Source organism: Coffea arabica, chromosome 1e, assembly GCF_036785885.1.
Source record: "Coffea arabica cultivar ET-39 chromosome 1e, Coffea Arabica ET-39 HiFi, whole genome shotgun sequence".
NCBI lineage: Eukaryota > Viridiplantae > Streptophyta > Magnoliopsida > Gentianales > Rubiaceae > Coffea > Coffea arabica.
The window spans coordinates 29,489,485-29,500,990 of record NC_092311.1 but is presented as its reverse complement, the minus strand read 5'-3'; the positions used below and the strand labels follow the sequence as shown (position 1 = coordinate 29,500,990).

General features: G+C 34.9%; 1 protein-coding gene and 1 long non-coding RNA gene across 3 annotated transcripts; both read left to right on the top strand.

Moving 5' to 3' along the window:
* Positions 1 to 3,835: 3,835 nt before the first annotated feature.
* On the top strand, positions 3,836 to 6,736 carry LOC113692881 (uncharacterized). 2 transcript variants are annotated; one of them, XR_011825155.1, is made up of 4 exons: positions 3,836 to 3,975; positions 4,088 to 4,142; positions 5,490 to 5,558; positions 6,192 to 6,736. It is a non-coding gene; the product is annotated as an uncharacterized lncRNA (long non-coding RNA). The 2 variants fall into 2 exon arrangements; XR_011825154.1 differs by lacking the exon at positions 3,836 to 3,975 and having other exon boundaries at positions 4,068 to 4,142.
* A 2,929-nt stretch (positions 6,737 to 9,665) lies between these two features.
* On the top strand, positions 9,666 to 11,087 carry LOC113692872 (protein FAR1-RELATED SEQUENCE 5-like). The gene has a single exon (XM_027211478.2). The coding sequence runs from the start codon at positions 9,666 to 9,668 to the stop codon at positions 11,085 to 11,087; it is 1,422 nt and encodes a 473-aa protein (XP_027067279.2).
* The last annotated feature ends 419 nt before the right edge of the window (positions 11,088 to 11,506 follow it).

Here is an 11,506-nt window from a genome sequence, read left to right as displayed (position 1 = left end):
AAATCAATTTTTTATTTTAATGGAATATAGTAGATATAAATTATAGAAACAATGTCAAAATATAAGAACGACAAATGCTATAAAATACAAATATCCTGTTTAATGAGTACAAACGAAATATTAGGTTTCAAATCCCGATAGGTTTAGAAATAACTGCATATCCGGATAGGCTTAAAAATAACAGCATCTATTTCTGATAGACGTAATCTAAAATACCTAGATTTGGTTGTTAACTCAACGAACCAGTAGTAGATAGACTTCAGGTTTGATATTTGCAATTCTGCATACATCCCATTTTCCTAGTCTTTCTCTCTATTAATATCCCGTCTTTCATCAAAAGAAACCTATTTTGTTTCCAAGTAAAACTCTTATCAAAACCCTTCCAAGTCAAAATTGTCTTCTACCAAGAGGAGATTGTTTCAACACCATGGAGATGGACCAGCAGAATCAGCCGATACGTGAGGTTTTTGGTACATCTCCAAATACTATTCAAAGTCTTCCTCCTCCTTTTAATGAACTACAACAAGAAAAACCATTACTCTTGCCTACATCAAGCACTGAACTACAACAAGAAGAACCATTACTCTTGGCTGCATCAAGCAGCAATGCTTCTTCTAATAATGATGGTGTGAATGAATTTTTTGATGAAGAAGAGGAGTTTATTGATCATGCTTTTTTCGAGTCGTTTCCGCCGGGGTATAGATTTTGTCCCAAGGACGGTGAACTCATTGTTTTTTACCTGAGGAAAAAGATTGCTAAGGACGAATTGCCTCGTAACCAGATTAGACATGTCAATCTCTATCAGCACAGTCCAGATAAGATTTCAGGTTAGTTCGTTTAGGTTTACAGGTCTTGGTTTTTTATTTTTCTTTTATTTATTATTTTGCATGGGACGATATCTTTTAAGCAGCTTTATTCAAAGTTCTTTGTTAGCTTTCAGCTTTTATGATTGCATGGTTCTGTTGTAATCCTGTTGTTGAAATTCTGGATTATTAACTGCCTAACCAATATGGCTTTTTAGTTTTTTTTTTTGTAAGTAATATGGCATTAATTGAACGTTTACTTTGTACATAGAGGAGAAGAAATTATACATAACATAAGAGACTATTGCGGTTTCAAGTTCTGGTTTTGTTATTCAGTTTCATGTGTTATTTATTTTAATTCGTTTTACATGATGATATTGATTTTGGTATTTGGTGACTTTACTGTTTTCTTGCTTCTCTTTTGGTTTTGAGTTCTGCTTTTGGTTCTGTTGTTTTTGTTTATCATGTGGTCTTGTCGTGTATACATTGATAGATGCTGGATTTACTGAAAATGTGTCAATTCGTTAATGCAGTTTTTTGTTTAACTTGTGGTCTTGTCGTGTATACATTGTTAGACACTGGATTTATTAAAAATATGTCAATTGACATAATAATAAATTTTTGTACGATAAATCCAACTTAAAATGACTGTTCTGAAAAGCATTTTCTGCAATGAAAAAAAAGTAATGTAACTTTCTTTTGTGTTACATTTTCTGTTAATTACTTAATTACTCCGCGACATGAAATTTGTCCACTCCATGCCCTATGAAAACCATTTTTGCGTCAAAAAATCATCTTTATCCTCTGTTATACTATCTATTTGAATGAATATTTTCAAAATAAATTACAATCCAAGTTTGAATCTCCCTATTCTTGGGACACCTGTTACACTATCTGTGCTGTTACACTATCTATCTGAATGAATAAATAACAATAAGTTTTAAAATCTCCCTATCCAAATCTACCAATTCTTAGACACAAGTTGTGTCATGCCAATCTTTGCATGCTTAACTCGTGACTGATGCAGTGGCATTGTTTGCCATTGCTTTATGTTCTTGGTTAATTACCTTATAAACTTGTTAAACTTATCATGCATTCAATAGACTTAAATTTTTTGTCTTGATATTTACTGTAATCTCTTCAGAGAGATATCCACCAATAGGTGAAAAGGAGTGGTACTTTTTCACCCCAAGAAACCGAAAATATTGAAATGGTGAACGACCAAATCGAGCTACTGGAACTGGATATTGGAAGGCTACTGGAGCAGACAAACCTGTCAACCACGACGGTTCCCTGGTGGGATTCAGGAAGGCATTGGTTTTTTATGAAGGAAAACCCCCGAAAGGGGTAAAAACCAACTGGATAATGCACGAATATAGAGTGAAGGAACCTCCAAGAAAGAGATCAAATACAATGGACATGAGGGTATAACTTTTTCTTAGAACTAATAAAATTCTACTTCACGAACTTTTTCTTCTTTTACTAAAATATATGCTGTTGTTTCTGTCTTTGTAGTTGGATGATTTTGTTCTATGCAGGATATACAAGAAAACTGTTAAATCCTTCAAAAGCCGACCGCGCAATGAAGATTCTGAATATCTTGATCAAAACGACTATCCAACTCCACAAGGGAATGAAAGACTTGATCAAAACAATGCGTATCCTCTAGATATGGACATGGGTAATAAGAATGATCTAGGTGGACTTGACAGGGAGTTGAATGCATTCGAAGCTTCGTCCGGACTTGTTCAATCTGAATACTACATCGGACTCCATGAAATCTCCAATGTGATGGGAACTTCTTTACTTGCAGACTCCGTTAAGTGCTTCAACAATAATTTCCAGATACCATTTAATTGTGAAGCAAAACCAGTAAATTACAAAGGTATTGTGTATCCAATGGAGAATGCTTTGATGCCGAAATATTTGAGAGAAGCTCCGGACGTTAAACCAAGAAAGGCTATGTGGAACATTACGAAGGATTATGAGACCTTCAATTTGTCGCCAGAGACTGATTTTGGCACCAGTATAGATTTCCCAGATTTGGACAATCTTATGAACAATCCACCATCAAACAGTTGCTTTGAAAACTCAAATAATCCTTTTGATAGTCCACCAATGCCCAAAAGAAGCTGATTGAAATTCTCAAGTCGCAAAACAAGTTTGTCTCAGGTTGATATTGAAGTTCTTCAATGGCAAACAATGTGGAAGATTTATGCTCTATAGTTTTTATATTAGCTTAGCTACATAGAGATTTTGAAACTTTGACAGATTTAGGACTAATTTTCTAGTAGTATTCCTTAAGCTAATTTTGATAGTCCACCAATGCCCAAAAGATGCTGATTGAAATTCTCCAGTCTTAAAACAAGTTTGACTCATGTTGATGTTGAAGTTCTTCACTGACGGCTAAGTGGTTGGTTTGATCGTTTATTGGCACACAGTGTGGAAGATTTATGCTTTATAGTTTTTATATTAGCTTAGCTATATAGATTTTTGAAACTTTGACAGATATAGGACTAATTTTCTAGTAGTATTCCTTAAGCTAATGTGTACATATGTCTATACTGTCTATAAAAATATCATGAGTTTTGGTACTTAGGAACGTAAGCAAAAAGTTGTCTTAGTTTTCATTATACCCAAGGACAGTGCTACAGTGCCTATAGTTATGGTAACGATGGTAGGGAAACCTACTATTACAGGTTTCTATTACCTTTAGTGACAAATCGAATTTTTTAGCGACTTTTTAAATATTATATTAAAATAATTAATATTAACTTTAGTAAATTTTTAATTAAAACTAGTAAGTATATGCCTGAAAGATAAGTTATAGTCAAAAATAGAAATTTACCCTTTCAGTAATTTAATTTACTTATTATATGACAAATGTTACTTTTGTTTAATGTAAACTTACTAATACTAAAAGTAAAAAATTGACATATTAAAGTAAGAAAATAATCGGTTTCTGAAAACGGTTTGGTTTCCACGTCTCTCTAAAGTTGGTTCCCTTCTTTTTATTATCTCCTCACCTCACGGAAGATTGCAGAAATTTTTTCCTGGAAAAGGAAGGAGTACGATCATCATCTTATGGAACGGGATTAGCTTTTGCTAAAATTTAGAAAATTGATCAAGCGGGCTAAGCAATTCTATCATATCTTCAGGCTGAACTCTTCTGGTAGGTTTCATGCCTTAGTCTCTGTTTCTGCCTTCTACTAAGCATTGATTCTCATTTCGGTCAATCAATTGGCCTGCCTCGGCGTGGAGGAAAAGCTAAATATGCTTTATAGATAGCACAGGTTCAGGAGAAAGGGTTTCCCCCCTATGCAATTATTGATGATACGGGTACACCTCTATCTAATACTATGTATCGATCGTACTTCGGATTAAGAAATTTAAAAATGCGGATTATATGCATTACTGCACATTTTTATGATAATTATTGTGTAGTGTTTTACTGAGTGATCTCATCTTTAAAGTACAATGATTTTGATGCCAGATTTCAATTTTACTGTTACAAGTAGCGTCTCCTGTTCTGCTCTATGATTTGGAGTGAACTAATTTGTCGTCTCCAATCATCCATTGCACTTATTGCAAATCATTAGTCACTGTTTAATTAGCAAAATTTTGGTTGTCAAATCGGTTTTTAAGAGCCAGGGGGCGCACATTAATTGGATTAATATGGAGATTTCTCGGCAGCAAGTTTTCATCACATGTTAGTATAGATTTTTTTTTTTCATTTTTTTTTTCACTCGCAATATATGGTGCGATAGATGCATATAGATCAATACATGCGGATCACATCTAACCAAACTGTCTCATGATCCTACCAATCCCAACTGAAATGATGAATTGGCAGATATAAATAAAGTAGGGTGCTGTTTACTGGAAGCATCATGGAACGGAATAGTATTCCCAATCCTCTATCACAGCTCAACGTAAACTCAAGGAAAATTCTTGCGCCCTTTTTCTGACCAAAAACATAAGCAAAATTAAAGCCTTTGAGAATCATATATATATATATATATATATATATATATAGATATATTTAGAGGGGCTTCTCTCCAACTTTGTGATTGACAAGAATCAAGGGCACTTGGGACCTCCTTCTTTAGTCTTCCAATTGTTGTAGCAAGGGCATGCTTGTTTGTTGCCATAGGTACCCGGAGGCACGCACAAGCAAGTTGCACAGCACTTCAGACAGAAAAACATGCATGGCTTCTTGTGTGATGTTGCTGAGCACCTGTATGTGCATCTCGGACTGCAGTCTCGTGGATGAAGGCGATTGTAGCCCTCAGCTACGCTGGAAAATGTAATAAACAGGAGCAATGAGAAAATCAAGAAAAGACCAGCATTGCAGGGACGAGTACCCAATGCCATATTTCTCTTGCTTTTTTCTTGCTGAAACTAGAATATTGTGGTAGTAGAATAATGTTCACATGTTAGTATAGATTTTTCTATGTAGACTGTATGCCAGAGAGTGATTGTTTTAGTTTGAACTTTCCTCCTCTTGGTGAAATCCTTAGAATCTGCAGTTTGTTTGGCTACAATTACATGACTGGTCGATACACCAGCACTTTTTTTTTTTATGTATCCTATCAGACGACAAGGATTCTCCCTCCAATATAGAGTTGAATCTGTGAGCCAGCTTAATCTGCATCTGCTAACCGACGATTTTGTGCCTCATTCCAGGTGTGGATTTTAAGATCAAGCTGCTCACTGTTGGTGGGAAGAAGTTGAAGCTTACAATTTGGGATACCGGTAAGCAGATCCTATCATTTATAGTTTTGCTAACTGTTTATGGCAGCTTTCCAAATTCTCTTTATGAAGTTCTTTTGTGCAAATATGATGATACACCTTTACTTTTATTTGTTTTATTTTCCTATCATAGGCTCAAGTGGTAAATCTCTTTGGACATAGAACTAGCTGTAATTTCACAAAATACAGCAGGACATTTTGCTCTTTACCTAGTACAAGTCAAATGTTTGTACTTTCTCTACTGTTCTCAACATGCCGTGCCATCCTAATTAACATTTTCCCCAGAAGTTGTTATTATATGTAAATCTTCTTATCTGTCAGAAGGTTTTGTCTTGCCATCGCAGCTGATCATGCAACTTCTTCCTCCTTAAGATTAGAAACTGACAATCAGTCCTACTTCACCATGATCAGACCCAATTTGGGTTTGTATTCCTCTTTTTCCTAGTGCTGCTAATGGAAATTTATTGTTGGGATCCTTGATTCATGACTTAAATTAAGCTTAGCCTCCTTTTTCATAAATAATCCAAGCTACTACTTTCTGATGATAGTACGCCCCTCTTGCTATTTATTTCCACTGTCCTATTACTGCATATTTTGTTCTCCGTGATCTGATGGGGCTCATGACACCTTTTGCAGCTGGACAAGAGAGGTTCAGGACCTTGACAAGCTCATACTACAGAGGTGCTCAAGGGATCGTTCTTGGTATGTCATGGATAGATCACTATAGATTCTTTCATATTTATGAAGCCTTTTTGTCATCCTGCAAAATAAGTTATTCTTTTAAGACGTGATTGATAAGATGAGATTTTGTTTATTTAATTGCATTATCATCGTTCTCGGATTTCTGGTCAATTTATGGACTACTGTTGCTTAGAAAAACAAAATACACATAATCATTCTTTTAACTTTTGAGCATTGGCCATTTTTTAACATTGCTGAACTCTATGCAAAATTTGCTGTTTCTCTTGTCGGAGAATTTATTTGATCATTTTCCTTTTGCAACATGGTTGGTAAGGTTCCTTCATGCATGTTTCTTTGTTTGCTTTAAGAACAGACTGCTGCCATCCCAATTCACAGTCCAGAGTTTTTCCATTTTGTGGGAGACTCTTCCCAGTTGAGTAATATGAAGTTGTCCATAGTAGGCATTGTCTATGCAGTCAGTTGGTATTCTGCCCACAATATTGTACGGTACTGTGAACCTTTAGGTTTTTATAGTACTGTTTCACTAAGATGATCATCTATATGTGCTCTTGGCACTTCCTTTTTGTAAAGGAAAGCACTTGTAACCTTTTTTAGAGCTTAAAATTAAAAGAAGCTATGAGTCCTAAATCATATGAGCATGATAGGACCTGTATATTTGTTGAAACTGAAATTTTTGTACAAATAATTTCCAGTTCGAGCATTGTCAATCTGTTTTGGAGAAGTGTCATGCAATTATTGATGAACTTTAGTAACTTTTTAATTAAAACTAGTAAGTATATGCCTGAAAGATAAGTTTTAGTCAGAAATACAAATTTACACTTTGAGTAATTTAATTTACTTTTTATTTGACAAAATTTACTTATGGTTGAATCAAACTTACTACTACTAAAAGTAAAAAATGTACATATTTAAGTAAAAAAAAAATTACCGGTTCCTGAAAACGGTTTTGGGTTCCTGAAACACTTTCGGGTATCACCTATCTCTTTAAAGTCATCTGCCTTCTTCTTATTTAGTCCTCAGTTCCAACGATACGATTGAATTCCCAGGCCAAGGTTTCCACTTTGGTCCACACTTTCTCTTGGTTACAATTGAATAAATTTTCTCACTTCACCTTTTTCATCTTTAGTTCACACTTTCCCTCTATCCTTTCTCATCGATCGGTTGGTTTTGGGTGCTGCCATATGCAGACACAACAAAAGGGTTTTGCGACGGTGGTAGCCAATCAAAGAGAGCAGTGCCGAGGTTAGTCCATCATGTCCACCTGAAATCGTTTGACTACATTGCTGTAATTTATTTATATTTCATTTGTTTTTTTGTCAAGATTTTCTTGCGAAATCAAGGCTGAGAATTTGAAGATTTTATTGCAATTTTGGGGCTGAAAATGTCCGTTGAAACATCTAGGAAATGGTTGTAGTTTTGATTGTCTACGGGTAAAATATGCTTAATAGCCATATGAAACATCTAGGAAAGGACTTGAGACTAGACGTTTAAGTTAAATGTGATTAATTTGTGAATGCATATAAGATGTTTGGTGAAATGTTTCATATTTCACTGCATTTGGTCTTTGGCACTCCATTTGTTGTCAGGAGAATTTCACTTTCAGTTCTTTTCATGTTATTAATTCTTTATTTTATCCCTAACATTGAGGACAATGTTATCTTAAGTGTAGGAGAGGGGTAGAAAGGTTAAGTGAAATTTATGATTAAAATTTTAAAAATTTTTGTCGATTTCCTGAAAGGCAATGGCTTATATTTCAAGTTTTATTACTGTTAGGTTTGTATTTGTGTATGTGTTAAGCGTTAAATGGTGTTACTATACAGCATTTCTTTGGTGAATATTTGGTATTATGAGATCTTTTCAATTTTGGCTAACTTTTCTAGGCATTGTAAATAATTTTCTAGCATTTTTATTGTGAATTTGGCCTAATTATCAATCTTAGTTCCCCATATTATTGAGATATGAAGTATGCTTTTGTATTAGGGTAAAAAACAAAAGAGCCACCTGTGGTTAAGCGAATATACGAAAAAGCTCATTGTAGTTTTGAAACATACAATTCAGCATCTCATAGTTTGAACCAAATTGGAGAGGTGATAGAAATTGTCAAAACTAATGTGGATAGATAAAATGACAAAAATATCCAGATATATATAAGGATAAAATGCAGAAAAATCCCCTATGGTTAAGCCAAATTACAGAAAAGTCCATTGTGGTTTCAAAATATATAACATTTATCCCTGTCATACATAAAATAGTTGTTCTAGATTGATTAAAATCTGTATGTGGGATAGCACCATAATTACAAAAAAATTCACAATCATCCTCTTTTGATGGCTTTGTCGACCTTGACAATTTTTACTTTCGCTTTTCATGAACACTTACAAATCTTATACTAGTATCGTAGGGTCTAGTTTTGCTTGCTGACTCGAAAGTTTGAGAAAGATATAAGTAACTATTTTGTCAAATTTTCCTTCACTTTATACAAAAAAAAAAAGTAGACTCTCAAAATTCTTACTTTAAGTTCTTAAAAAAGACTCTAAGATAATATTATAATAGTAAAAACCCAAATTTAAAACTTTTACCATATCCCAAAAGTAGTGTACATAAGACCCGCGGTTGATTTCTATCAAGAATATTTACTCTTTTTCCAATATATTTCCTGAAAGTTTCGAATTAAATCCAACGTATATGTTTCGAAGCTATAGAGGGCTTTTTGTAGGTTAAGTTAACCACTAGGGGCTTCTCTATAAGGGGTAAAATAGGTATATCAAATGAAAATTAATTATAAAAAATTGCTTTAAGGTACTATTAGTTGCAAAGCAAGCGCATGTGCCTCAAATACGTTAGTTTTAACGATTTTCATCATCTTTCAATTTAATTCAAATCACGAGATGTCGGATTGTATGTTTTGATATCACATGGGGCTTTTCTATATGTTTGCTTAACCATAAATGACTTTTTTATTTTTTACCCTTTGTATTATTGCTTGTGCTTTTATGTTTAGTTTATTACATTGAGCTATAGTCTCTGGTTTTCGTTACCTAGTAACCGGGGGTCTTTACCTAAAAATGTCGACTTTTGCATAAAAAAGTAATGATAGCTATGAGTATTTGATTCTTTAGCGATGAAAATTGAGTTACTAGGCTGTTTTATTTGGGAGATATTGGAGTTCGCATCAAAAGATTTGAATGACTAAGAATTAAGAATTAATCTTTGGGTTCCAATCTTTGGGTACGATCAACTTGAGTATAGATTGCGTAGGAGTCCAAAGTTGTAATATTTTCATTTGTATTGCAAAGAATTTAAGTAAAAATCTCAGAAAACATACATCAACACAAACATTGACTTGATAGCCTCTTTGACTGACATGACAGCATCTTTGACTTGATAGCTTCTAGCATCATGCTGAAAATGGAAGAAATGACAGCTCATGTAGATGAACTAGAACAGTTATCTAACAAATCGGCCAAGCTTGGTGGTGGTATAAGTTGGAGAACCATTGTTGATCGGCTTGACAAATTATCTTCTGATGAAATTCAAGTATTAACATTTGATTCCATTGAAGATGCCAGAGAATTTTACCTATGTCATAGCAAAATGGTCGGTTTTGGTATTAGAGAGCGGGATGAAAACAAAGATCGGAAAGGTATTGTGACATACAAACGATGGGTATGCAACAGAGAGGGCTTTAGAAATAGCAAATGGTTAAATTTAGTTAACCGTAAGAAAGAGGCAAAACGCCTTACGAGAGTTGGTTGTCTGGCAACTATAATTGTGCAATGGAACAAGGATATTCAGAAGTTTACGATTAAGCGGTTTAATATGGATCACAATCACCAATTGGCAAATCAAGAATTTGTACAATTTCTTCGATCACATAGGAGTGTCAACCCAGCAGACTTGGAGCATGCTATTTTGATGCATGGAGTTGGTATTCGAATTCCTCAAATAGTGGACCTTCAAGCTTACCAAGCTGGGGGCCACAACAAGATGGGATACACAGAAAAGGATCTACGAAATGCTGTTGACCAATTCCATAGAAATGCACTTGAAGTTGGTGATGCCTCTCAGGTGTTGGCATATTTGGATGGTCGAGCAAATGGTGAGCCAAAATTCTTTTACAAGTATGCTGTTGACGTGGAGAAGCGATTGATACGACTCTTTTGGACAGATTCTCAATCTCGTTTGGATTACCAATGTTTTGGTGATGTTCTTGTCTTTGACTCTACATACCGCACCAATGCTTATAGGAAGCCACTAGTAATTTTGGCCGGCGTAAATCATCACTATGTTACCACAATTTTTGGGTGTGCATTAATTGCTGATGAGACTGAGGACACATATAAGTGGGTATTGGAAACATTTTTGGAGGCCATGGAAAAAAAGGCACCTATCTCAGTTGTCACTGATGGGGATGGTGCAATGAGAAATGCAATAAAGGCAGTTATTCCTTCTGCCCGTCACCGATTATGTGCTTGGCATTTAAAAAGAAATGTTGTTACCCATACAAATAAGGGGTTCGTTCTTGATTTTGATGTGGCAATGGACATGATTTGTAGCCATGAAGAGTTTGAGAGAAGGTGGCATTTGCTAGTTGAGAAACACAATTTGAGAGATAACCAATGGGTTGTCGATTTATACAACAAAAGGGAAAAATGGGCTGCTGCATTTTTGAGAGGACACTTTTTTGCTGGAATGAAATCAACCCAAAGATCAGAGCAATTGAATGCTACGGCGCACAAGTACCTTCAATTCAAAATGCTACTTTACCCGTTTGCTCATCGATTTGAGCTATTTTTATCAAAAGTTAGGCGGAATGAACACAAGGAATAATGCATCACAAGTCAGTCATCTCCTGTTCTAATTACTCATTTGAGAGAATTGGAAGGAAATGCTGCAAGCATTTTCACAAGAAAGATTTTTTTCAAGATTCGTGATGAAATTTATGCTGAAGCCTCACTTCGCCTCGTTTCAGTTGTTGATCAAGATAAGGTGAAGTTATATACATTCACTGAGTACTTGCATCGAATTTGCTCTTGGCAAGTGGAATTGGATAAATCTGAAAGGACTATTATTTGTTCATGTAAGAAACTTGAGTCAGATGGAATTCCTTGCTCCCATGCGTTTGCAGTTATGAAAGCTGAGGATATGGACGAGATTCCTAAATCATGCATTCTGTTTAGATGGACTCAGCAAGCAAAGCCAGCCGAAAAAAACATATATTCTATTCAACTTGAAGATTCAGCAATTCA